This window comes from Notechis scutatus, chromosome 2 (genome assembly GCF_049901735.1).
Source record: "Notechis scutatus isolate UNSWTSFEM ecotype Mainland chromosome 2, rNotScu1.2, whole genome shotgun sequence".
Taxonomy (NCBI): Eukaryota; Metazoa; Chordata; class Lepidosauria; order Squamata; family Elapidae; genus Notechis; species Notechis scutatus.
Genome location: NC_142010.1, coordinates 27,689,758 through 27,717,747, shown reverse-complemented (window position 1 = coordinate 27,717,747; position 27,990 = coordinate 27,689,758). Strand labels below are relative to the sequence as shown.

The 27,990-nt window shown below is 45.9% G+C and overlaps 2 protein-coding genes across 8 annotated transcripts in view; one reads left to right on the top strand and one right to left on the bottom strand.

The window, feature by feature from the left end:
- The window catches only part of LOC148131965 (uncharacterized), a 114,046-nt gene extending 87,470 nt beyond the window's left edge, over positions 1 to 26,576 (bottom strand). For 2 of the 7 annotated variants that reach the window (XM_087953818.1, XM_087953817.1), the window contains exons 1-6: positions 25,937 to 26,430; positions 24,527 to 24,644; positions 23,504 to 23,571; positions 21,750 to 21,876; positions 17,332 to 17,399; positions 4 to 130 (exon numbers count right to left, since the gene is read on the bottom strand). In XM_087953818.1, the coding sequence (XP_087809944.1) occupies positions 4 to 130; positions 17,332 to 17,399; positions 21,750 to 21,876; positions 23,504 to 23,571; positions 24,527 to 24,635 (499 nt within the window). In that variant the 5' untranslated portion in view covers positions 24,636 to 24,644; positions 25,937 to 26,430. Of the gene's footprint in view, positions 1 to 3; positions 131 to 1,337; positions 1,406 to 3,364; positions 3,483 to 4,466; positions 5,027 to 7,327; positions 11,630 to 15,768; positions 15,896 to 17,331; positions 17,400 to 21,749; positions 21,877 to 23,503; positions 23,572 to 24,526; positions 24,645 to 25,936 lie in introns of those variants that run through there. The other 5 variants (XM_087953816.1, XM_087953820.1, XM_087953819.1 and 2 more) reach the window with 5 other exon arrangements.
- LOC113432072 (vomeronasal type-2 receptor 26-like) overlaps positions 1 to 27,990 on the top strand; it is a 492,433-nt gene that overhangs the window by 198,192 nt on the left and 266,251 nt on the right. The gene's annotated exons all lie outside the window — the stretch shown is intronic.

Genomic DNA, 27,990 nt, shown 5'->3' with positions numbered 1-27,990 from the left:
TACCCAGAGCAGCCACATTCCTAGAATTCTCCAGCATGACTTCTCCATATAAAACTCTCTGGCTGGGATCTAGCAGCTCCCACTCGTCCTCCGTGAAATACACAGCCACCTCCTCAAAGGACACCAAGCCCTGGAATTCGAAGGATATATGGTCCTCAGCAGAAGTGCCAGAAACCTCACTTCCACATTTCCAATATCCTAAAAATGAGTTTCATGAGAGAGAAAATGCTCCTTTTCTGACATAATGTACTGCTAGGTTTAATAGCTCTCTCTCTGGCCAGCTTCCTGTCTCATTAGAATTTCTTCCTTCTGCAATTCATCTCAGGTAAACCAGTTTGTCGCATCTATTTTTTGTGTCAAAACTTCCATTTTTTTAAAGAAAAGATGCCATTTTGATGTAAAAAAGTCCATACCTCACATATATAGAACCTTTAACTGGGATCGGCTTCAACATGTGCCATAATGTGCTCTGATTTGTTTTAACTGGTTTGAGTTGGCCTATTAATGTTTTAATGGACGTTAACAAATTGGGGACAGAAATGTAATTTGAGAACATTTCTCAGGTGTGTCACGGCCTAGTTCTCATCACGATAAAGGGAGGGAGGAGGCAGGTGCTCTCAGACTTCCAAGATTCTGTTACTATAACCTTACAGAGAAAGTATTATTACCTTCCATAACTTTGGTTTTAAATTTGGTCTACCAGCTCTTCAGTAAGTTATGCTTAAGCAATCACCTTGAACTATGAATGAAGCCAAATTTTGATCTCAATCTCCTTTGTGCTCATTGTTTGGAATGTAAGTCACCTAACAGATATTTGGATTGGAAATATATAAACTAGGATAGACATTTTAATACTGTACCTTTAAGAGAATCCTAAAACTGTAATTGGGTGTGGTTTCTCAAACGGCCATAAGATGGAGCCAGAAACCTGGTTGTTTTGGAGTCTCAGAAGAGAGTGTGAGTGAGTCTCTGTTTCCTTCTGTTGGAGAGTATTGCTGTTCCTCCTAATTGACTGTTATTCTTGGATTTGATGTAAGTCTGTTACTGAACTGTTTTTGATACTGGACTTTGATATTTGGATTATACCTGAACTGAACACTGACTGCCTTACCTGTGAATGACTTGGACTGCTTGTTTGAACTTTGCTTAAATGTTTATTGGAAGTAAAAGCCTACATTTACTGTACAGTGTATCTGTGTGCTGTGTGTGTATTATTCAACACTTCTCTCACTACGTCTCCCTGTATACACTCATTCTCCCAACAGGGATTTACCTCAATGCTCATGACACAAATGCCCCCCTCCCACAGATGTTCCTGCCCTAATGAGGCTCCTCACCTGAGATGTTTCAGCTCCACCCGACAGAGAAGATGTTTCAGTGGTTTCCATCCACAGTCTTGGCTTCCCTGAGATCAGGATAAAAGGAGACGGATAAAGAATAACAACATCAATAGCACTTAAGCAATAGCAGTTATATACTGTTATAGCAGTTATATACTGCTTCACAGTGCTTTTACAGCCTTCTCTAAGCGGTTTAGAGAGTCAGCCTCTTGCCCCCAACAATCAGCAGTCAGCAAGGGTTGTTAAAAACAGATCATGCCAAACCAATCTTATTTCATTCTTCAACACAGTGACTAAATTAGTAGACCAGCAAAATACTGTGGACATAATATGTTTAGATTTCAGCAAGGCATTCGACAAAGTAGATCACAACCTACTTCTTAGTAAGCTAGAAAAAAGTGGAATAGATAGCACGACCACAAGATGGACTTGCAACTGGCTGGCAAACTATACTCAACAAGTAGTCCTTAATGGGTCTAAATCTACATGGAGGGAAGTAAGCAGTGGGGTGCCACAAGGTTCCGTCTTAGGCCCAGTACTCTTCAATATCTTCATTAACGACTTAGATGAGGGAATAGAAGGGGAACTTACCAAATTTGCAGATGATACTAAGCTGGCAGGAATAGCTAACACCCAAGAAGATAGGCTTAAGATCCAGATGGATCTTGACAGACTAGAACATTGGGCCATATCTAACAAAATGAAATTCAGTGTAGAGAAAAGTAAAGCCCTACACGGGCAAGAAAAACCAAGTCACATATAGACTGGGTGAAACCAGGCTCAATAGCAGTAACTGTGAGAGAGATCTTGGAGTCTTAGTGGACAACCAGCTAAATATGAGCCAGCAGTGTGCAACAGCAACCAAAAAAGCTAATGCAATCCTGTTGCATAAAACAGAGGAATACCATCAAGATCAACTGAGGTACTAATACCATTCTATAAAGCCTTAGTAAGACCACACCTAGAGTACTGCATCCAGTTTTGTTCACCACATTATAAAAAAGATGTTGAGACTCTAGAAAAAGTACAGAGAAGAGCAACCAGGATGATTAGGGGACTGGAGGCTAAAACATACAATGAACGAAAACATACAGGAACTGGGCTTGGCTAGTCTAGTAAAGAGAAGGACCGGGGGAGACATGATAGCGGTCTTCCAATATTTGAGGGGCTGCCACAGAGAGGGAGGGAGTCAAGCTATTTTCTAAAGTGCCTGTAGGCCGGATAAGGAATAATGGATGGAAGCTGAACAAGGAGAGATTCAACCTGGAAATAAGGAGAAACTTTCTGACAGTGAGAACAATCAATCAATGGAACAGCGTGCCCTCGGAAGTTGTGGGAGCTTCATCACTTGAGACTTTCAAGAAAAGATTGGACTGCCATTTGTCAGAAATGGTGTAGGGTCTTCCGGGTCTTCCACTTGGGTGCGGGGTTGGACTAGATGACTGACAAGGTCCCTTCCAACTCTGATTATCTGTTATCTGCTTACAACCATCAAAGCATCCCCATGGTTGTGTGTTATCAGTTCAGATACTTGGCAAATCAACAAGTAGTTACGTTAGTTGCAGTTTCCAGGGGTCACGTGATCACCATTTGCAATCTTCCCAGTTGGGTTCTGACAAACAAAGTCAATCAAGGAAGCCAGATTTACTTAATGACCGCGTGCTTCGCTTAACCACGTGGCAAAAAAGTCATAAAATGAGGCATGACACTTAAAAAAAAAACTTGCTGAGAAATTCTGATCCCATTCGTGGCTGTAAATTGAAGATTAACAGTATGTGCCTAGATGTAATCTGGGTCCTCATTTTACCAACCTTGGAAGGATGGAAGGCTTAGTCAGCCATGAGCTGATCAGGATCGAACTCCTGGCAGTGGACAGAGTTAGACTGCAGTACTCCATTTTAACTACTGCACCACCATGGCTCCTTTTTTGGAATATTTGGATGCTGGCTGAGACATGCTATAAATTAAAGCCGAAATGATGTGTAGAAGAGACAGAAGAATGAAATGACTCCAGGATCATTTACCAGGCAACAAGATCCGATTTGGATCCTCCTCTGAGAAGCCCAACAGCTGCTCCATAGAGAGACCAGAGAGGTCTTCTCCACCTTCAGGAGGTACGGTGTCCATCTTCATTGGCTGGCCCTGCAATTTAAAACATAGCCAGGGTCAAAGAAGGGCAAAAGTTAAAACAAATATTGGAACAAGTGGATTCTCCTCTGCCTCCAAAACTGGACAATATCCCTTGGTGGAGATTTTCCTGGGATTCCCTCTTCCTCCCGTGGAATAATGTGGAGAGGAAAACAGAATTCTGGGACCGGAAATGGAGGGAAACCAAAGTCTCTACAACTTGCATTTTTGTCTCCAAAGCTGGACTGTATTGTAACCAGAGTTGGAGATGCAAATTCCCCTTTTCCTCCCATGGAATAATCTGGATGGGGAACCAGAACTCTGGGACTGAAACTGGAGGGAAACCAGAGCATCTTCTATTGATACGACCTGCCTTTGAGCAGCGCAAGGGAACTGGGTCTTCCTCCCAGGAGGGGAGACCCTCACCTTCCGTTGTAACTTCGAACTGTCACGAAATGGTTGTAAATTGAGGACTATCTGTAATCTGGGGAGGGAACGGGACAGGATTCTGGGAGCGAAAATGGGGTGGAAACCAGAGCATCTTCTATTGACAGGACCTGCATCTGAGCCGGGCAAGGGAACTGTGTCTTCCTCCCAGGAGGGGATAGACCCTCACCTGCAGCTGTATCTTCGGTCACTAAATGAACTGTTGTAAGCCGAGGGCTACCTGTAATGGTACCTGGGGGCAGGGGAGAGAACCTTGGGACTAAAAATGGAGGAAACCAGGGCATCTTCTATTGACAGGACCTGCATCTGAGCCGGGCAAGGGAACTGTGTCTTCCTCCCAGGAGGGGATAGACCCTCACCTGCAGCTGTATCTTCGGTCACTAAATGAACTGTTGTAAGCCGAGGGCTACCTGTAATGGTACCTGGGGGGCAGGGGGAGAGAACCTTGGGACTAAAAATGGAGGGAAACCAGGGCATCTTCTATTGATAGGACCTGCATCTGAGCCGGGCAAGGGAACTGGGTCTTCCTCCCAGGAGGGGAGAGACCCTCACCTGCCTCCCCTCCTCGGAGGGCTGAACGGGAAGCTTCCGGCCACGGCCGCCGCCGCCCGGACCTTCCCGCAGCCCGCCATCTCCGAGAGCAGCCCGGCCGGGACCCGCTTCAGGATCGCCCCCTCCCCCCACCGCTCCTCCTCCACCCCCGGGAGCTCGGCTGCTCTTCCTCTTCCTCCTCTCGGGGCTTCAGCCTGCCGGGAGCGAAGCCGCTGCAGACAGCCCTGGTCCCCGCCGAAGCCCGGCAGCCCAAAGCGGTGGAAGCGCTTGGCCTCTGAGCCCGGCGGTTCCTCGGGGAGCCTCTCCCGCCCCCCTCCTCCTCCTCGGGCTCAGCGGCAGGAAGGACCCCTCCCAACCCACCTTCTCCTCCACCTCCTCCGCCAGGCCATCGGAGCCCCCACCGCGCCTCTAGCCCGCTCTTCTCCTCTCCTGCCCGCCCGCTTTGCCCCGGATTCCCCTTCCTCTCCTTCCCGGGAAAAGCGGGTCTGGGCGTGGACAGAAACCTATTATTTTTCACCGGAGCGGCCATTCACTCCCAGCCTCCTCCCCTCGGGAAAGGCGAGCGAGATCCTCTTCCTAGAGAGGCTAAGCTTCCTCCCCCCTCCCCCCTTTTAAAATGTCTCCCGCGTCCATCCCAATACAGGCAGTCCTCGACTTCCGACAGTTCATTTGGTGACCGTCCAAAGTTAAAGAAAGTGACTTAGGACCATTGCTCACCCTTACAACCTAGACGCTTGGCAACTGACTCACCTTTACAACGGTCGCGGCGTCCTGGGGTCCTCATGGGATTCTCTTTTTGCGACCTGAGAAGGGGAAAAAAAATCCATGGAGGGATGCTAGATTCATTGAAAAACCGGGTTACTGATTTAACACGTGCACTGATTCACTTAACGGCGGTGGCAAGGGAGGTCGTTCAAATGGGGGCAAAAGCCTCTTAGCAAACCTCTCACTTAGCGACATCAATTCTGCGCCCAATTGTGGCCATGAGTCGTAGGGGCTCCCTGTGTTCTTAAAGCCATGGCAGGGCTTTCTCACACAGGCGGTTGGAAGGGGATTCTTGTGGACTCAACGGAGGATTTTGTCTTGCGATCAGACTAAAACGGGTACCCCAATCCCTGATCCGTGGACCGGCACTGGGCTGTGGCATAGCAGAAACTGGGCTGTACAAAAAAGAGACGCCCCATCCACGGGATGCAGGCAGCATGGAAAACTACGTCCCCTCTGATCCGCAAAAAACCCTCCCTCTTTCCATGGTTCCTGGTACCCAAAAGTTTTGGGGGGCCTCTAGAGGATCAAGGATGCTCTGAACTTTAGGAGTCCATGATGGAGGAATTCTTGCTATGAATATCTTATGCTAAGTAGTAGTAATAGCATTTAGACTTATATACCGCTTCACGGGGCTTTTACAGCCCTCTCTAAGCAGTTTACAGAGTCAGTATATTGCCCCCAACAATCTGGGTCCCCATTTTACCCACCTTGGAAGGATGGATGGATGAGTCAACCTTATGCCTGGTGAGATTCGAACTGCCAAATTGCAGTCAGCCGGCAGTCAGCAGAAGAAGCCTGCAGTACCTGCATTCTAACCACTGAGCCCTTACCACAAACTGAGTTACACCCAGTGGAAAAAGGGGTTGCTCATTTTGCCTTGTGTGTTTGGTACCTGTATGGCAAGCTTGTTCTCTTGCACCGGCTCCAATCTGCATCAAAGCGGTTTAGTCAGCCTCTTGCCCCCAAACAATCTGGGCCCTCATTTTACCAACCCTCGGAAAGATGGAAGGCTTGTTCCAATTATTCTGCTCCGCAGAACTAGCAGATCTTGAAATCACTATCTGTTTGTAAACCTGTGCCCCTTTATTCCTGGCTCATACCCAACAAATCTAAGCTTCCTGGCCTTTTGCTTTTCTCCTGGTACTTTTCAGAGTAAGTACCCAGGCATAACTGCCAGATGTCCTTAAATGAGCTAAAAAGGGTTTCCTTCCAAACAACATGAAATAATGGTGTTTCCTATATTGCCACACTCCATATCCTACTAATGATATAATTCAATGTCTTCGTGGCTTTCCCTCAGTATATTTTATTCATGCCTGCATCAGCAAGCAATGCGTCCTTCATGGTCATTAGCACACTATTCAGTCCCTCAGCCATACCATTTTCAGCCGCCGAATATGGATTCATTCTTCTATGCCTTATGCCTAGACTGCTTAACCACCTTTGGAACTTCTCAGACATAAACTCTGTTCCCCTGTTTGTAACTGGCATACTTTAAACCCATATTGTCGCTCTACAAGTGTTACCCATTGCCTGAACTGTTGAAATACTGCACTTCAGTCTTATTTTTCAGCAAGTAACAATACCCATATCTACTGTAGTCGTCTATTATGACTAAGGCATATCTAGTTCCTCCTAAAGAGGGCGCCATAGGGCCAACCAAATCAGCATGAACTAACTGCAATACTCTGTTATTCTTGCACTTTTCTTACTTACAGGATGCACTTTGGATTTTGACTCCTTACAAACAGCACAATCCAAATATACATTACATTTCTTTAACTTAAGCACCTCAGCTAGGTCTGGCATTCTCCTCAATACATCAAAACCTGCATGCCCCAATATCCTGTCTAACAAATGTTCACAAATGTCGTGTGTGGAAACATTTGTAAGTACATGTCACAACTATTTTCCTGCCTTCCTAGAACGTACAGGCCATCTTACTTAACCCCTCGTGCACGTATCTGTCCATTTTTCCTAATGGTGTACTGCTCCCCCGCAAATAGTATTTCATAACCCTGCCTGTCTAACTTGGATATTGTCAAATGTCCACGTGATGAAACCCATTTAAAAAGAAAAGAGCAAAGTCCATCTTCCAAAACAATTTCTTTTATTTAGGAAAGCATCAAATTGGCAAAGTCTGTTGTGATTCCGGATCTGACACAACCCGGAATTACACCACATAATGTTGGAAATTAGAAACAGCCCCCCAAAATCACATTCCCCAATAGAAGTAAATCAACATTGCCTGGTGTCATCAATCACCACCAGCAGGTCTCAGCAGGGTCAGCTTTTGTTCCCATGGGAAAGGAGAACCATCTAGCCTAAACAACCCTATCTCTACTCCACTCCTCCCACCTTAGGAATGTGGCAAACCTGAAACCCTTCCCCCGCCCATAACCAGCAAAGAGAAAGAAAAGGAATATATAATAAGGCTAAATAAAATGGCTACGCATGTCAATTTCAGACTTGACAGATATACTCAACAGATTATGTTCTAATGCAGGTACATATAAGACATTATACAATGTATCACATATTTCTGGTACATAACATTACCTTCCCCGTTTACAGCAGCTTTGTCCATCAGCCAGACTAACCCACATTGGTTGCAAACCAGAAAATGCTTGTGGATTGATATGCTGGCTCACCCCACTGTCCAACAACTACTTATTCCTGGTGCATTCAGTCGTTGACACTGACAGGGAAAACGACGCTGGAGAACCACTTCATATGTGCTGAATAGTCCTGCACCTGTCTCTCTGCTCCTCTGTTTCTCCTCTCAGGGCAGCATCTCTGGAGAAAAATTATGCTGGCTAAAGCCTTTTCATTTTTCCTCTGATCCCCATCAACTAGGACCGTCAGTGGATTAGTAACAATCGTCCACAACTCCTCCCTCTGCAGGTACATCTTCATCTTCACATTCCAGGAGAGGTAGTTTGTCTCATTCAGCCAAGACACCAAGAAACTTCCTCCCGTTATGCCAATGGAGGCCCTATTGCCTGCTTTCTTTCACAAGCCAATAACCACAATTTAAACCACTTATTCTGGTGAAAGCTCCCACTAGGTTTCTCTTCTCTTTAGGCTTTCCAGTCATTCTGGCCTTCTCTCTGTTCTGGGCCCATAACCTGTCAGAGTGTTTGCACCGTGACTACCATTATGAGATAACCCAGGAGCAAAACACAACACATAGAGACTTAGACATTTATCAGTGATTTATATACAAGCAATATACAGAAATAAACGTGGTAGGCAAATACTTGATAAGCAATCTTCTTCATTCTGCATGGAGAACTCTAAATGGAGACAGGACACAAGGAGAGAGGGAACACCCTCTAATTGCTACCTTATATAAACACCTCTTAAAGGGGTAGAACCCATCCTCAGTCTTAAAGGGCAGTACCATACTAATGCTGATTCATCCTCATTGCATCAGCCTCACTGCTGGTCGGCTCTTAAATTTCAATACCTTAACAGAACATTATTCTTTTTTCTTTGTATGTGCAACCGAAAAACGAAGAAATAAATTAAAGTTTTAGATCTTGAGGAATTACATTTCAAAAATTCAGTGGCAAAAGAAATAAAATACCAGCAAGTAATAGAATATTTGTAGCTCAGGGTTTAACTGCAGGGTCCTTGGTGCTCTCTGAGCTTGCTTTTTTCCCCCTTGTAGTTGTTTCATTACCATACCAGATAATACCATCAGTGCAATTTGATAATGAAACATGTGCGACAAAACAACTAAGCTCAGAGAGCACCAAGGACTCCCACATACCAGGAACTGCTCAATACAATCATAAGCTAAAAAGCATTTCTGGTTTTCCCTTCTTTTGGCCAAATCCACAGAGCACTAGATATTCCAATAGATCATTTTCTTTTATTAGCCCCTTTTCTGAATATCTTTTGCCAACTGTAAATCATTCAGCCTGAACATTCCCAAGACCATCACTGCAACTCCATGCTATTTTGACAGCATTCCAATTTGGGACTCTTTCAATCTTTTATCTTTTTTTATTTATTTCAAGCATTCCTTTTCAAACAGGGATCTCCAACTTTTTTTAAGACTTGTGGAGTTCAACTCCCAGAATTCCCCAGCCAGCATGGCTGACTGAGGAATTCTGGGAGTTGAAGTCCGCAGATTTTAAAGTTGGAGACCCCTGATTTAACGTATTTTCTTAACGTAATTCTATTCCATTGATGGTCCTAAAAAGGTTCTCCAGACATTCCTCGCAAAAGAAAGCGTTTTCTGGAAAATAAGGGCGGAATCCTTTCTGAATCTCTTCTCACACTGTGCATTTTTATGGTTTTCCCACGTGGATTCTTTAGGCCTGATAAGGCTAATCTTCCAACTGAACATAATACCACAGACTATATATTTCTATGGTTTTTCCAGGAGGGTCCTACTTTGGTGGGGGGGGAAACATTTGGAATAAAGCTCCCAAGTTAGGATTGTTCTCTTTTGTGGGTCTGTTCATGATGAGAAAGGTGATTTTTCTGGCTGAAGCTTTTTTCACACGTCGCACATTTGTAGGGTTTCTCTCCCGTGTGAATTCTTTTGTGTTGGATAAGGTTCCCCTTATGAGTGAAACTCTTTCCACATTCCAGGCATTTGTATGGTTTTTCTCCCGTGTGGATCTTTTTGTGACTATTAAGGCCACTGTCGCTACTGAAGCTCTTTCCGCACTCCAGACAGCTATATGGTTTTTCCCCCGTGTGGATTCTTATATGGATTTCAAGATGTGAATATCTACTGAAAGCTTTTCCACACTTCAAACACTGATACGGCTTCTCTCCAGTATGGGTTCGTTGATGATATTTAAGGACAAAGCTGTAAGAAAATCTCTTTCCGCACTCGGTGCATTGATACGGCTTCTCTCCCTTGTGCGTTCTTTTATGAGACCTAAGGCAACTCCTTTTATTAAAACCCTTCCCGCACTCCAGACATTTATACGGTTTCTCTTCTATGTGAATATTTTTATGGCAACTGAAGTCACTGCTGCAGCTGAAACACTCCCCGCATTCGTCGCACTTGTAAGGTTTCTCCTCCGTGTGAATCCTTAGGTGCTGCAGGAGTTTATAGCTCTGATTGAAGCTTTCTCCACACTCAGAGCATTTGAATGGATTCTCTCCCGTGTGAATTTTTTTATGTTGCAAAAGGTAACTCTGCTGTCTGAAATCTTTTCCACACTCCATGCATTTGTAGGGTTTTTCTCCCGTGTGAACTGTTTGATGGCAAATCAAGTAACTTCTCCGACTGAAGCTCTTTCCACATTCTGGGCATGTATATGGTTTCTCCCCTGCATGCATTCTTCTATGTTGCCAAAGGCCGTTTTTCTGACGGAAGCTCTTTCCACATTCCGGGCATTGATACGGCTTCTCTCCTGTGTGAATTTTTTTATGTTGCAAGAGGCTACAGTTGTGTCTGAAGCTCTTTCCACACTCCGTGCATTTGTAAGGTTTTTCCCCGGTGTGGATCCTTCTATGGCAAACAAGGTCGTTGTTGTCACGGAAGCTTTTCCCACACTCCAAACAAATATATGGTTTCTCCTCCGTATGCCTTCTTACATGCGCTGTAAGGTTTGAACTCCTACTGAATTTCTTTCCACACTGCAGGCACGTGTACGGCTTCTCCCCTGTGTGGGTTCGTTGATGTGTTGTAAGTTGGCCTCTCTGATGGAATTTTCTTCCACATACCAAGCATATATACGGTTTCTCCCCTGTGTGGATCCTTTCATGTAAGATAAGCGTATATTTCTTGGTGAAAACCTTTTCGCACTGCAGACATTTATAGGTTTTCTCCCCTGTGTGGATCTTTTCATGTGTGGTAAGTTTACCTTTATGAGTAAATGTCTTTTCACACTGAAGACATTTATAGAGTTTTTCTCTGGAGGGGTTTTTTGGGAATAAAACATTCAATTGTTTCTGATTAAATTCCTGTCCATACTCAGGTGGTTCCGCATTTTTATGGGAAATAAGATGACTGTTCAAATTGAAAATCCCCCCACTATTTATAAATGTATATGCCGTCTCTTTGATGTATGATGGGTTATATAAAGTAAGAGAAGGGATATGATTGATACTTTGTCCATTCTGTTCATATTCATATTTTTCCTTTTTATTCTGCATTGGGCAATGTTCACTGAAATCAGATTTCTCTCTGTCTCTTTTGGCACATTGGAGATATTTTCCATCTCCTAGTTGGGGAATTTGCTGGATTGGGAGGTCACGGATTTCATTGTGACCAGAAGGAGAAAATTTCATTCCTTCATTCATTATGCAACTTTTTGAACTCCTTTGTGATGGTCCTTGATTTTCAAGCACATCTTTTTCAGATTTTATCATTTGGGATACCACCATGCTGGGCTTCTTGTTATTCTCATGCTCCTGCCCATAAACTAATTTAAAAAAAAAGTAAAAAAAAAAAGTTAATCATGACCATCATCAGCTTAGATTCATTGAATAAGTTTATCAAAAATATAAATATTGCAGAATATACAGCCTCATGCTACATAACTAAGCCCCATTTCATGCTGAATAAACTAAATTATTAATGTATCTGAAGTAGAAAACTCCTTTTTGATAGATTTTTATTCCCCAAAGCATTTTATTAAAATACATTTGATTAAAAAAAATTAAAAATAGAATTTAAATTTTTAAAAAATCTTGATTTTTTTTAAAAAAATTAGAAAATAATTGATGTTTATCCACCCAGTTTATTTATTCATTTTGTCATGTTTTGTAGTGTATATTGGAGTTGGGAACCCTTTGAGAGCTGTATGCAATGAAATTTCATTTTAATGTCTGACGATTAGTTGTACATTTAAAGTGACAATAAAGTTATTCTAAGTTCTAAATCAGGGCAGGCATATGACCACTATTAGGCGTTGCGCCCTGGATGACCTGGATGGACCCTTGGCTGTCATGGTGGCCATGAACTCCTGAGCATATGAATATGTAAGAAACCAGACCATTTGAATGACTGATCAACAAGAGAACCAATCAGCTGCTCACAATGCATGATTGAATTCCCACTCATGCTAGTAATACTATTACCAAATTTGCAGATGATACAACAGTGGTGGGACTCATCTCCGGGCGGGATGAGTCTGCCTAACGAGATGAGGTGGACCAGTTGCTTTCATGGTGTGGAGACAATAACTTGGTCCTCAACATCAATAAGAACAAGGTGCTTATAGTGGACTATAGAAGGAATAGATCAGACATCCAGCCCTTGCTTATCAATGGAGACCGCGTGAAGCAAATGGCCTGTTTCTGGGTGTTACCAAAAAAGAGGATCTGACCTGAGGTGCTCACATTGCAGCCCTGGTCAAAAGGGCCCAGCAGATATTATACTACCTGAGACTTCTCAGAAAACAACAACCGAATGAAAAACTGCTGGTGACCTTCTACCGCTGCATCATAGAGAGTATCTTAACTTACTGCACCTGTGCAGTAAGTGCACCTGGGAGATAGGAAAGCACTCCAGAGGGTTAACGTCATTACCCAGAGGATCATGGGTTGCCCTCTCCCCTCTTTGGAAGAGCTTTATAGCTCCCGCTGCCTTAAGAAAGTTCAAAACATTCTCAAAGATCCATCTCATCCTGGGCACCCTTTTTTTGAACTATTACCATCTGGCAGACGGTACAGGACAAATGGGCTGAAAAATAGCTTTTATCCCAGGGCAGTAACTCTATTGAATTCTACTGCATAGTGCAATATTAATGCAGTATCAGGCAGGGGTTTTCAATGCAATGTATAGAATGTGAAGGATGTGTGTTTGTTTTTATCTTCATAGTCATAATGTACACTGAAGATGGTATTTAATTTCGTTGTACGAGGAGTAATGACAATGAACTAAATAAAACTAAAAAACTGGCACACAAGACATTTATAAGCTAAGGACCACAGGACAAAAAAATCCTGCTGGTGATGTTACCTAGTTTAGTAACAAAATGTTCAGAAATTAAATTGAAACAAGTTTGGATAGCAAGCTACTGCCAAAAATCTAAAACCAGAACTACAACTATTTTCTATTATTTTGCAGTGAGCGGAGTCAAAATTACTTTCTGTGGGTGTAACCGCTCCAACTGATCCCTTGACATTTATCCTAGCAAATGCAGTTTCAGGAATATCCTCCACCGTTTAGTCACATGCTGACTGAAATTCATGGGGGCATATCAAGTAACAGGGAAATGGAGGTCTAATCAGTGGTGGGATTCATATTTTTTTTTACTACCGGCTCTGTGGGCGTGGCTTGGTGGTCATGTGACTGGGTGGTGTGGCTTAGTGGTCATGTGACTGGGTGGGTGTGGCTGGGTGGGCATGACCAACTTGATGTCACTCACGTCAAGGGGCACCTTGCCTGGTCTCTCCTCACCTCAAAGGCCTCAATGAGATACAATTTCCCTATCTATTTATTTACTACTACTGAACATCCAAAATACACTATTTAATTCTATGTATATGTGCCATATGTGTTACATACTATTACATAGTATAGAGTGTGTATAGGCACACAAAAAGATACATTACCTACTATATATACTATACTGTAGATATACTGTACACACACACACAGAAAGCTCTTCTAAAACTATACACATTCAACCGCACTTACTGTGTTTGGAAAAACACACCCCAGAGTCTACTTTCTGCCACACATTTAACTCTAATTTCTGTATATTAGAACATTACACACACCTTCGGATGTTCTTCCCTAGCCTGCACATGACTGAGCCAGAAGATGTCATGGATTGAATAAAATGTGGTGTGAAACTCACTTAACAACGCTCTTGCTTAGTAACCAAAATTTTGGGCTCAATTGTGGTCATAAGTCAAGGACTACCTCTGCCTTCCCCTGCATGGTAGCCTTGTCCTAGTCAACTCCTCCTTCCTGACCATTTTCCTCTCTGTTAGAGGCACCAAGTTCACTTCCAGCCCTAGATTGCTGTGCTGTTTCAAAGCGCCTTCTGAAGCCACGTCTAGTGTCAAGATTTGTGGTCCTTCGTTCTCTTCTTTTTTTCTCTCTCTCCATTCCTCCCTCCCTCCCTCCCTCCCTTTTTCTTTCTTCCATACAGATTCCATACAGCTCTGAACCCTTAAGGCAAACCAAATGCAAGTGGTCCTCACTTGACGGAAGGTGGCTTAGCAAGTGTTCTAATTTACGACTGGCCGCCCCAGAGCTACTTGACCTGTTTTTGGAGTTTTGACAACCATGTGGGTGCGCATGCGCACACACACACAACCACTTTACAACATCCCACACAGTCATGTGACTGACGTTTTCTATATTTTTTTGCCAGTTTCCAACAATTCCTCCTAGTTTCCGGTTAAAAATGCCCATTGGGAAAAATGGACTTGTTTAACAGCCACAGTGTTTGCTTAATGACCACAAGGTTGCTTAATGACCATGGTGTTTGCCTAACCCAGGTGTCTGGGTCTGCAACCTTAAACCTCAAAGAGCCATTTTTCTATTTTCTTTTAAACAGGTATCTCTGTATGTGTGTGTCTCTCTCTCTTTCTCCCCCCCCTCTCTCTCCTCTTTCTCTCTCATCTCTTTCTCATCTCTCTTTCTTTCTCATCTTTTTCTCTCTCATCTTTCTTTCTCTTTCTCCCCGTTTCTCATCTTTTTCCCTATCCCTCTCTCATTCTCTCCCTCCAGCTCTCTCTTTCTCTCCCTCTCTCCCCTTCTCTGTTTCTTTCCTCTCTCATTCTCTCCCTACATCATTTTCTCATTTCTTTTCTCTTTCTCTTCCCTTTCCTCTCTCTCATCTTTCTTTCTTCCTGTTTCTCATCTCTCTTTCTTCCTCATCTCTCCATCTCTCTCTCTCATCTTTCTTTCTCCATTTCTCACCTCTCTCATCTCTTTCTTCCTCTCCCTCTCTCTCCCTCTCCCTCCAGCTCTCTCATTTCTCTCTCCCTCTTTCTTCCCCTTCTCTCTCTCTCTCATTTGTTTCTCTCTTTCCTCTCTCGCATTCTCTCCCTCCACCATTTTCTCATTTCTTTCTCTCTCCTTTCCTCTCTCTCATCGCTTTCACACGTGCGCGCACACACACACACACAAGTGGACATACCCTCCTGGGTGGTGGCTCCTCATTCAGGGATGCAAACATCTGTGTTTGACCCGAGTGGGGCATGGCGTGGCTAGTGACGTCAAACTGACCACGCCCCCAGCCACGCCCCCACCCCCGGAGGTCAAACTGATGCGTCCCTGAATGAAATTAAGTTTGACACCTCCGACTTAAGAGAACTGGGCAGAGGAGAATCAGAAGAATTACAAGATCCCTTCCAATATGATGATCCTCTGATCAATAAGTAACCTTGAAGTAAGAGAATAAAAGCTCAGCTGAGAAAGGCTCCTGGGAAGAACCTACCAATTTCTCCAAGTATTTACTTTGGAATCACAATAAAAAAACAAAAAAAACAAAATGAAAACAGACTGTCTCCCTCAACCTTGAACATGCTTTGTCAGACTTAGGACGATAAAAAAGAACTTTCCACAATTAACTGAATCCAGAGTAAAAGGGATCCTTACCCAGAGCAGCCACATTCCTAGAATTCTCCAGCATGACTTCTCCATATAAAGCTCTCTGGCTGGGATCCAGCAGCTCCCACTCATCCTCCGTGAAATACACAGCCACCTCCTCAAAGGACACCAAGCCCTGGAATTCGAAGGATACATGTTCCTCAGGAGAAGTGCCAGAAACCTCCCTTCCACGTTTCCAATATCTTAAAAACGAGTTTCATAAGAGAGAAAATGCTCCATACTCTAATCCCTAACCCCAGCCGTTGAAATAAAGAAAAAAGGGTTTGGGGACTAGTGTGTTTGTTAGTGTCTCAATAAGCCGTGGTCAGAACAGAGGTTGGGGAGGACCATGGGTCAGTCCTGGAGTCTGGGGAAGGCTCTGATGAGTGCTCTGCATCGAAGGCAGAGATGGGGCCAGGGCCATCCAACAATTATCAGCTGCCGGAGTTGAAGATCAGTGAGGCAGAAGAACAACTGGAGCCTCTTCCTAATGTGCGCATGCACAGAGCTGTCAGGAGAAGGGAACAGTTAAGGAACAAGGGTCAACTCGGGAGTCAAGGCACAGGTGGAGGGTGAATGGTCCCTCCCATAGGGAATAAATAGGAGAGAAAGGGGAGTGATGTTTGCAGGAGACAATTAGTTCTTTTATTTATTTATTTATTTTATTTATTTGATTTGTCAATCCCTTACAACAGGGGTCCCCAACCGCCGGTCCGCGGACCGGTACCAGTCCGCGGAACAAGTCTTACCGGGCCGCTGGTTGCTGGGCGCCGCCATCTTTTGATAAAAAGTGCTTCCGGTGAGCTTTTCCGGGTAGAAAGCTCACCGGAAGCACTTTTTCATCAAAAGATGGCGGCGCTTCGGTGAGCTTTTCCGGGTAGAAAGCCATTTCTACCCGAAAAGCTCACCGAAGCGCTGCGCCATCTTTTGATGAAAAGTGCTCCGGTGAGGTCACCGAAGCACTTTTTCGTCAAAAAGATGGCGGCGCCCAGTTGATGCCGGTACCGGGCCACGGCACCCAGCTGATGCCGGTACCGGGCCGCGACATAAAAAGGTTGGGGATCACTGCCTTACAATAGGTCTAAGTATAAACCTGAGTAAGAATACAGGAAATAGGTATGAATAAATGGGGACAATAGGACAGGGACGGTAGGCACAATGGTGCACTTATGCATGCCCCTTCATTAATTTAATTAGAGAGAAGATCTGTTTATCTAAGTTTGTGACTCTCAGGTATTTCCTCGTACAGCGCTGCGCTTGGAAGCTATCGGCCTGGCAACTCTCCATAACTGATAAGGTCTGTGGCTGCAATTCACCCTTGAAAGACCGTTTGCTGGGACTTCGCTGGATGTGAAGGATAGGAATTCACATTAGCCAAATAAAAAGAGGGTTTTGTTTCGTGACTTTGTGAAGCCTTCCTGCCCGCAATCAGGAAGCGGTCATCTTGAACAACGAATAAAAGCCAAATTTTGATCTCAACGTTTGAAATAAGCTTCGTGTGGACGCTCATGGCACAAATGCCCCCCCTTCTTCCCCTCCCGCAGATGTTCCTGCCCTAATGAGGCTCCTCACCTGAGATGTTGCAGCTCGACCCGACAGAGGAGATGCTTCAGTGGTTTCCATCCACAACCTTGGCTTCCCTGTGATCAAGATAAAAGGAGACGGGGAAAGAATAGCAATAGCACTTATATACCGCTTCACGGGGCTTTTACAGCCCCTCTCTAAGCGCTTTACAGAGTCAGCCTCTTGCCCCCAACAATCTGGGTCCTCATTTAACCCACCTCGGAAGGATGAGTCAGCCTTGAGCCTGAGGGGGGTGGCTTGAACTGCCAAACTGCTGGCAATAAGCAGTCAGCAGAAGTAGCCTGCAGTACTGCACTCTAACCACTGCGCCACCATGGCTTAAGACTTATATACAGCTTCACAGTGCTTTACAGCACTGCCTGAGTAGTTTACAGAGTCAGCCTGTTGCCCAGCAGCCGAGAGGGAGAAGGGGAAGGAGAAGGTGGCGGCTCCTGCTAGCTCCACAGACAATGTTAGTGGCCCCTGTTGTCCCCTTCTCTCTCTCGGCTGCTGGGAGAAACTGTGTGAAGGAGGGAACGGCAGCTTTAGCAAAGGAATAAAAGGAAGGAACAGATCAGACATCCAGCCCTTGCTTATCAATGGAGACCGAGTGGAGCAAGTGGCCAGTTTTAAGTTTCTGGGTGTTACCCTAAAAGAGGACCTGACCTGGGGTGCTCGCATTGCAGCCCAGGTCAAAAGGGTGCCCAGCAGAGATTATACTACCTGAGGCTTCTCAGAAAACACCAACTGAATGAAAAACTGCTGGGGACCTTCTACCGCTGCACCATAGAGAGTATTTTAACTTATTACACATGTGTATGGTTTTCCAATTGCACAATGGCAGATAGGAAAGCACTCCAGAGGGTTAATGTTATTGCCCAGAAGATCATGGGTTGCCCTCTCCTCACCTTGGAAGAGTTCTATAGCTCCCACTGCCTTAAGAAAGTTCAAAACATCCTCAAAGATCCATCTCATCCCGGGAACCCTTTTTTTGAACTATTACCATCTGGCAGACGGCACAGAATAATAAAAACAAGGACAAATAGGCTGAAAAACAGCTTCTACCCCAGGGCACTAGCTCTTTTGAATTCTGCTGTATCGTGCAGTGTTGGTGTGGTGTCAGGGGTTTCCGGTTCAATGTGTGGAGGGTGAAGGATGTGTGGTTTGTGTTTGTTTTCATGGTCATGGTCATGACGTGCACTGAAGATGGGGTTTGATTTCATTGTACGAGGTGCAATGACAATAAAGTAAACTAAAAACTGATTTTACTGCTTCCCCTTGGCTAACACCCAGTGAAGGAGGAGTTGCTCTGCCACAAACGCTCCTGCGCCGATAAAAACCTTCCCTTTCCCCTGTGGAAAGATCGGGGCCTTTTTACGTTGTCCTAGGCCAAGCCCAGGGGATGCTCCGGGCCATCGAAGGCATGGGCAGCCCAGCTCTCAGCTTCTGCCGGCCCTCTGGGCGGCTGCCGTCCATTCGCCCTCCCCTCTGCCTCGGATCCTGCTGCTCGCAATGGGGGACGCACTTTCTGATCAGCCTACCTGGCGCAGGGTGTGTGTGTGGCAACAGGCACCCCACTCTGCGCCTGGTTCTCTGCCATTGTACATGGGCCTGGATCACACCTTGGGCACCACTAGGTGGCGCAAATGTACCGTGACGAAGGCCACACTTAGGCTTTGGCATTTGCTAACCCCCCCTCTCCGGTCACAACAATATTGTCAAGGCTCCAACAAATACACCCCCATTCAAATCATAAGTCTCTAGCGGCATCTCTCAAAGTAAAAAAAAATATTTATTAGAAGTGGCCATATTGGCGTTAGCTGGGTGCAGCCGACACTAAAATACATCATTCATTTCCCCCTTGACCCTGGTCTTCCCCCCACCCCCTGGAAGTCTATTCTCCAATGGGACAAATCCATAGCCAAGAGTCATCAATCATGCTCTCCAGTAATAATCTTGTGCGCCGACAACTTTGGGCTGCCAGGGCGATTATCTAGGCACTTAAGGAATGCACTGTTTTCCCCCACACCCTTTCTGCTGGCAACCAGAAGACCAAAGGAATATTTTTTTTGTTTTTTTTAGTTGACAACCATTACCTTTAGGGAACTGCCTCAAAGATCGCACGGCAAGAGAAAAGGCAGCCGCGTGTGTTGCCGCTGCCTTCCAGGCCGGCCCTGGAAAAGCCTGCCCTCACAATTGGGATTCCCTTTCTTCCAGCGCTCGTGCGAGGAACCGTGGAGCTTAGCGGTGGCACGTTGTATGCCTTAATAAGTCCGCCGGTGGCCTCAGGGTGCCTTTCCTCCTCAGCTCTAATTCTTAAAAAAAATGTGGGTTCTCGCATGAGCGCTGGGAGAAAAGGAGTCCGATTGGGAGGGCAGGCTTTTCCAAGGCCAGTCCTAGAGGGAGGCAGAGATCAATGCGCCTCTCCTCCTCGTGGTTCTAATTCTTTGCGATCTTTAGATGGCCTTTTATTTTGTCAGCCCAAGGGCGGAGGGGGGAAAGAAGGGGCTTGGAATGGTATGTGTCACGCCCCTGTCGGAATCTGATTTGGAGGGGAAGCCGAGCAGCTGACAGGGAGTGGGAGTGTGGCTCTGTTGGCTGTGGAAGAAACTGGAAAAGGGCAAAATCCGGCTGGGCAGAGCAGGGGAGAGGTAGAACAGGGCAGAGGGAATTCGGACGAAGACCCAGGCCCACCTCCTCTTCACCCTAGGGCCCGCAGGGAGGAACAGAGAAGGGAGCAACATGAGTTGCGTGGCTTATGGGTGAGGAAAGGGCCCTGATTCCCTTCATTAACTGCAACTGGGAAACCAGGATTTAAAAAGGGAAGCTGAACACAAGTTGTTGGGAGCAAATTGTGAATTATCTGGTATCGTTGAGGCTTATCTGTGTTTCTGGTGTCTTCCCAACTGTGTGTGTTTTGCTGGCCTTTCAAGTCTGCAATTCCTTCTCCTGCCATGTCAAGTTAATTACTGCAGCGTGGTTTGTTTGGATTTTTAGTGACAGTTTGTATGTACTTGGTTTTCAGACTGAATTTCCTCCACTTAAAGACTGTTCCTGGGAGAGTTTTTCTCCAGCCGAAGGTAACCTGGACATTGGGGGTAAAGTTGGAGATAATAAAGGGACTCTTCTTGCTTATTTCACTGTGTTGCCTTTGTGCCATGCCCCGGGTCATCACAGCATGTAGGAAATCTGTCTCTGCGGCATCCATTGTTTGCCAGCGGGCAGGCAGTGAGGCGGCGGTGGCAGCAGGCAAGCATGCTGGGCAGGGGTGGGATTCAAATTTTTTAACAACCGGTTCTGTGGGCGTGGCTTAGTTGGTGGGCATGGCTTGGCGGTCATGTTATTGGCTGGGCGTGGCCAACTCAATATCACTCACATCGAGGCATGCATCTCCTCGCCTGGCCTCTCAGGACTGTGGGGATGCTGCAAGAGTCGTAAGTGTGAAAAATGGTCATAAGTCACTTTTTCCAGGGCCATTGTAACTTGGAATGGTCACTCCACACAAGCAAAGTACCAGCAAAGGAGGGGAAAAAAACTCCAGAGAAGTTCCTGAGACAGGAAGTCTAGTCCTGCCAAGAATGTAATAAGGGTTAATGGAGAGGCAGTTTCTGTAAGCAACACCAGAATGTTTCCTTCCTGCCTTCCTTACAGGATTAGGCCAGTAATTTCTTCTAACAACCGGTTCTCTGAACTGCTTAGAATGTTAACAACCGGTTCTAGAGAATAGGTGCGAACTGGTAGAATCCCACCCCTGATGCTGGGCCACATGGGAGGCAGCTAGGCCGGGATTCTGGCCTTGCTGCTTGCAGTCACTCACCCAGGCAGATCAGGGCAGATCAGGGTCGCATGGGATGCAGCCCATGTGATCAAGGAAAGCCAGGGACCAGCAGCAGCTATGCCGGACAGCAGATGAGATGAGGAGTGACTGGGCGGGGCGGGGGTGGGCAAGCCAGAATTATCGCTACCGGTTCTCCTGAACTGGCTAGATCCCACCACTGTGTTTAATACATTTCTATCCTATCCATCCCACAGTAAAGTTTGCCCACAAGTATCAAGAAATCTCTGAAAAATATCATGTTTGAACTACAAACTGAAATGGAATCTTTCTGGCAAGGATAAGAATTTGTAAACATGCAGAAGGTATGACCTTGAGGAACAAGAAGAACAACCATTACCAAGACAACAGTTAAATAAAAGAAACTTGACTTCAGGGCGGAACTGTGAGCTGAGAAATTGTCTCAGAAAAATACCTTCCTTGTTATGACAAAGAGAAAAGGAAGGGAGGACTAAAGCAGATGGAGGAGGTGATGCAATGGGCGAAACGAAAACAGAATTTCTCCCTCAACCTTGGACATGCTTTGTCAGAGTTTGGACAATAAAAAAGACTTTCCACACTTAACTGAATCCAATTGAAAAGGGATCCTTACCCACAGCAGCCACATTCCTAGAATTCTCCAGCATGACTTCTCCATATAAAACTCTCTGGCTGGGATCCAGCAGCTCCCACTCGTCCTCCGTGAAATACACAACCACCTCCTCAAAGGACATCAAGCCCTGGAATTCGAAGGATATATGTTCCTCAGCAGAACTGCCAGAAACCTCCCTTCCACATTTCCAATATCCTAAAAATGAGTTTCATGAGAGAGAAAATGCTCCTTTTCCAACATAATATACTGCTAGGTTTAATAGCTCTCTCTCTCTGGCCAGCTTCCTGTCTCATTAGAATTTCTTCCTTCCCCAATTCATCTTAGATAAGCCAGTTTGTCGCATCTCCTTTTGTGTCAAAACTTCCATTTTTTTTTAGACAAGCTGCCGTTTTGATGTAAAAATATCCATACCTCACATATATGAAACTTTTAACTGGATCTGCTTCGACACATGCCATAATGTAACTGCTCTGATTTGTTTTAAATGGTTGTGAGTTGGCCTATTAATGTTTTAATGGAAGTTAAGAAATTGAAAATGACTCAGTGCTTTCATTTTTGTGCTAGCTAATTCCTTGTTTTTCCACGTTCCTCAGCATTTATTTTAAAGAAACTACTGTAATCCAGTGCAAGTTCAAGAAACTTGACTCCTTAAATAAAGGAACTGATTCCTTAAATGAACTCAATATCTGAACATGAATGTAATGGGCCAGGAGGAAAAATTCCTATTAGGACAATGGTCCTTACAACAGAAATCTAAGTCTGGGACAGAAATGTAATTTGAGAACATTTCTCAGGTGTCACACGGCCTAGTTCTCAGGAAGGTGGCAGGTGCTCTCAGACTTCCAAGATTCTGTTACTATAACCCCTTAAGGGTCTCCAAACTTGACAGCTTTAAGACTTGTAGACTTCAACTCCCAGAATACCTGAGCTAACATGACTGGAGGAGGAATTTTGGGAGTTGAAGGCCACAAGTCTTAAAGCTGTCAAGTTTGAAGACCCTTGCTTATAACCCTACAGAGAAAGTCGGATTACTTGCCATAACTTTGGTTTTCAATTTGGTCTACCTTGGAGGACTAACTCTTCAGTAGGTTATGCTTAAGCAATCATCTTGAACTATGAATGAAGCCAAATTTTGATCTCAACCTCCTTTGTGTGGATGCTCATGACACAAATGCCCCCCCCCCTCCCGCAGATGTTTGCTGTTTGAACTATTGGGGGTGGGAACATTTCAATCCCTTGATATATGTGATGTACGTGCCTATTTCATCAGATTCAGCATAATGTCAGCTGGTGCTCCGTTCAAAATCCAGGAAAGAAATACTTAAGACTCTTGTAATTAGAGAGAAGATATCTTTTACTGGAAGTCAAGTGGTAGCAACAAGAGAATTCTGAATCTGAAGAAATAGGCACGTACATCACATATATCAAAGGATTGAAATGTTCCCACCCCCAATAGTTCAAACGGTTCTTCCAATTAAAAGTAGTGAACCTCATCATGTGGTCATCTTCAGGTGGTGATGTTTAGTTGACCTTGGCTTACTCAGATAAAGGTTTGCAGTTGCGCAGAGAAGAGAAAGCTAAGCAAGAAATAGAAACCCTCCTCAGTTTATACAATATTAGTTAGTAACACCTCCAGCTCACTTCCCATACGTTTCCCCCTTCCACCCCTCTCCGTTACTCATGACAGCCAGAAAGAAGCAAAGCAAAGGAAGAAGATCTTGAAGGCTGACACCTGCCCTAATGAGGCTCCTCACCTGAGATGTTGCAGCTCCACCCGACAGAGAAGATATTTCACTGGTTTCCATCCACAACCTTGGCTTCCCTGTGATCAGGATAAAAGGAGACGGGGAAAGAATAGCAACAGCAATAGCACTTAAGCAACAGCAACAGCACTTATATACCGCTTCACAGTGCTTTTACAGCCTTCTCTAAGCGGTTTAGAGAGTCAGCCTCCTGCCCCCAACAATCTGGCTCCTCATTTTTACCCACCTCGGAAGGATGGAAAGCTGAGTCAACCTTGAGACGGTGAGACCCAAACTGCCAAGAATCAGCAGTCAGCAGAAGTAGCCTGCAGTACTGCTGTCAGGGCTCCGGCATCCACCCATGAGTCTGTAGCAGCATCTCTCTGAGTTTAAAGATTTATTAGGAATGAAACATGCCAGTGCTACCTGGGTGTAGCTGACACTGAGATACACCATTCATTTCACCCTTGACCCCGGTCTTTCCCCCACCCCCTGGATGTATCTTATCCAATGGACACATCCATAGCCAAGAGTCATCAATCATGCTCTCCAGAAATAATCTTGCAGTGCCAGAAGCTTCGGTTGCCTAGAAATTATCTATAAGCATTTAAGGAATGTACTACTCCCTTTCTGCTGGCAACTCTAAAAGACCAGAGAAATATTTTTGAGTTGACAACTGCACTCTTAACCACTGCTCCGCCATGGCTTAACACTTATACACAGCTTCACAGTGCTTTTACAGCACTGTCTGAGCAGTTTACAGAGTCAGCTTATTGCCCTCAACAATCAGGATCCTCATTTTACCAACCTTGGAAGGATGGAAGGCTGAGTCAGCCATGAGCCGATCAGGATCGAACTCCTGGCAGTGGGCAGAGTTAGCCTGCAATGCTGCATTTTTAACCACTGCATCACCGTGGCTCCTTTTTTGGAATATTTGGAAGCTGGGTGAGCCTGCTTGTTTGAACACGCTATAAATTAAAGCCGAAATGATGTGTAGAAGAGACAGAAGAATGAAATGACTCCAGGATCATTTACCAGGCAACAAGATCCGATTTGGATCCTCCTCTGAGAAGCCCAACAGCTGCTCCATAGAGAGACCAGAGAGGTCTTCTCCACCTTCAGGAGGTACGGTGTCCATCTTCATCGGCTGGCCCTGCAATTTAAAACATAGCCAGGGTCAAAGAAGGGCAAAAGTTAAAACAAATATTGGAACAAGTAGATTCTCCTCTGCCTCCAAAACTGGACAATAACCCTTGGTGGAGATTTTCCTGGGATTCCCTCTTCCTCCCATGGAATAATGTGGAGGGGAAAACAGAATTCTGGGACCGGAAATGGAGGGAAACCAAAGTCTCTACAACTTGCATTTTTGTCTCCAAAGCTGGACTGTATTGTAACCAGAGTTGGAGATGCACATTCCCCTTTTCCTCCCGTGGAATAATAATCTGGATGGGGAATCAGAACTTTGGGACTGAAATTGGAAGGAAAAAGGAAAGCATCTTCTATTGATACGACCTCCCTTTGAGCAGGGCAAGGGAATTGGGTCTTCCTCCCAGAAGACCCTCACCTTCCATTGTTAAGTTCGAACGGTCACTAAATGAACTGTTGTAAATTGAGGACTACCTGTAATCTGGGCTTGTAGGACTGAAATTGGAGGGAAACCAGAGCATCTTAACAGATAATCAGAGTTGGAAGGGACTCTGTAGGTCATCTAGTCCAACCCCAACCCCCTGCCCAAGAGGGAGACCCTACACCATTTCTGACAGATGGCAGTCCAATCTCTTCTTGAAGGTCTCAAGCGATGGCGCTCCCACAACTTCCGAGGGCAACTTTTGTTCCATGGGTTGAGTGTTCTCACTGTCAGAAAGTTTCTCATGTCCAGGTCTTCTATTGATAGGACCTGCCTTTGAGCCGGGCAAGGGAAATGGATCTTCCTCCCGGGAGGGGATAGACCCTCACCTTCCCTTGTAACTTCGAATGGTCACTAAAAATGGTTGTAAAGCGAGGACTACCTGTAATCTGGGTGGAAAAACAGGATTCTGGCACTAAAAATGGAAGGAAACCAGAGCATCTTCCATTGATAGGAGCTGCCTTTGAGCCGGGCAAGGGAACTGGATCTTCCTCCCGGGAGGGGAGAGACGCTCACCTGCTCACCTGCCTCCCCTCCTGGGATGGAGGAGATCTGAGTGGGAAGCCTCAGTTCCAACCTGCATTTGGGTCTCCAAAGCTGGGCTGTGTCCTATCCATAGCTGGAGATGGGAATTCCCTTGGATTTCCCTTCCTCCTCCTCCTCCTCCTGTGGAATAAACTGGAAAGGGGGGAAAGAGGAGCCTGGGACTGAAAAATGAAGGGAAACCAACGTCTCTTCTATTGCTCCCTACCACCTGCTAGTTAAAAGGAAACCACGCCACCAGGAGATCCTCCAGAGAGGGGACAGCCCCTCCTCACCTGCCTCCCTTTTCCTGGGGCCGAGGAGACGTGAGCGGGACAGCCCGGCCAGGAGCCTCTCCGAGATCCCCCGCTCCACCCGCCGGGAGCTCGGCTGTTGCTCCTCTCGGGGCTTCAGCCAGCCCGGGCCGAAGCTGCCAGAGCTCCCGGGAACCCCAAAGCGGCGGAAGCGCTCGGGCTCTGAGCCTGCCTGGCTCCGTCCCGTCCCGTCCTGTCCTTCCCCTCGGGCTCAGCGGCGCTGTGTCCCGACCTCCTCGTCCTCCTCCTCCTCCGCAAGGCCTTCGGGCTGCCGCTCCGCGTCTAGTCCGCTCTACCTTTCTCCTGCCCGGCCAGCTTCCAGTCTAGACGTCCAGCCGCTCCGCCCCGAATTCCCCTTCCCTGGGGAGGGGGGGGAAAATAAAATGTTCCCTTCTTTCCCCGCCCCTCCGTTTTTCCCAAATGGTTTCGCCTTGGAAAAACGGAAAGGCCAACGCTCTCCCGGAAGGCGAGAGAGAGCTTCTTCCTAGAGAGGCTAAGCTCCCCTCCCCCCCTTTTTAAAAGGTGTCCTGCGTCCATCCCACTTGCGGGTGGCCGCTCCTGTTAATACAGGCAGTCCTCGACTTCCGACGGTTCCTTTGGTGATCGTCCTCCAAAGTTACAACGGCCCTGTTAAAAAAAAACGTGACTTACAACCTAGAACGCTTGGCAACTGACTCACATTTATGACGGGGTCATCATAGGTTTCCCTGTTTGCGACCTGAGAAGGAAAAAAAAATCCATGGAGGGATGCTAAATTCATTGAAAACCCGGGTTACTAATTTAACACGTGCCCCGATTCACTTAATGGCGGTGGCAAGGGAGGTCGTTCAAACGGGGGCAAAAGTCCCTTAGCAAACCTCTCACTTAGCGACATCAATTCTGGGCCCAACTGTGGCCGTGAGTCGTAGGGGCTCCCTGTGTTCTTAAGCCATGGCAGGGCTCTCTCACAGGTTGGAAGGGGATTCTGGACTCAAGGGAGGATTTTGTCTTGCGACTGGACTAAAACAGGGGTCCCCCCCCCAACCCAATCCATGGACCGGCACTGAGCCACGCAAAATAGCGATGCCCCATCCACAGGATGCAGGCAGCATGGAGAACCACGTCCCCTCTGATGTGCAAAACGCCCGCCTCTTTCCATGGAACTGGAGCAGATTGGACAGCTGTGATGACCCAGGGTGGGATACAAAATAAACACAGTCACAAAAAACAGGTGAAGCCCCTTTTCTTCCTTCACGTTGCTTCAAAGCTCCAAATATTCTTGCCTGGAGACAAAAAACTCCCCCACAGGCAGGTACGAAAAGGAGGAAATGCCGTTTAAACTAAAAAAAAAAAAAGCCTATAAATTATAAAGAGGAAAAAAAACCACAAACCACACTGAAGCAATTAAGGGAAGCAGGCAAGATAAGGGCTTGAAAACATACATGGATATTGGAACACACACCAGGAAGGATGCCAAACTCAGGGAGGAACGACAGACTAGAGATATTTCCACGCTTTTGTTTCCAGCACTGGCCCATCCGCATGTCCATCCTTTTAACCAGTTCTCACAGCTGCAGCCCATGAAGAGGATCAAGGCCCTTTCCTCCCCCTAGACCACACCATTCACATTTCTCCCTTTATCCTCCCCTCCCTGCGTGCCCTAGGATGGAGAGGGGATGGGCCTGGGTCTTCCTCTGACTGCCCCGCAGGCCTCTACCCTTCCCCAGCCTCCTCCACAATCTCCGGAGCCACACCTCCACTCCCCGCCAGCTGTTCCTCCTCTCCCTTGGAATCAGTCTCAATAGCAGCATGACAACAGCACTCCAGAAGGTTAAGGTCATTGCCCAGAGGATCATTGGTTGCCCTCTCCCTTCTTTGGAAGAGCTTTATAGCTCCTGCTGCCTTAAGAAATTTCAAAGCATTCTCAAAGGTCCATCTCACCCTGGGAACCCTTTTTTTTTTTTTAACTATTACCATCCAGCAGATGGTATAGGACAATAAAAACAAGGACAAATAAGCTGAAAAACAGCTTCTATCCCAGGGCAGGAGCTCTGTTG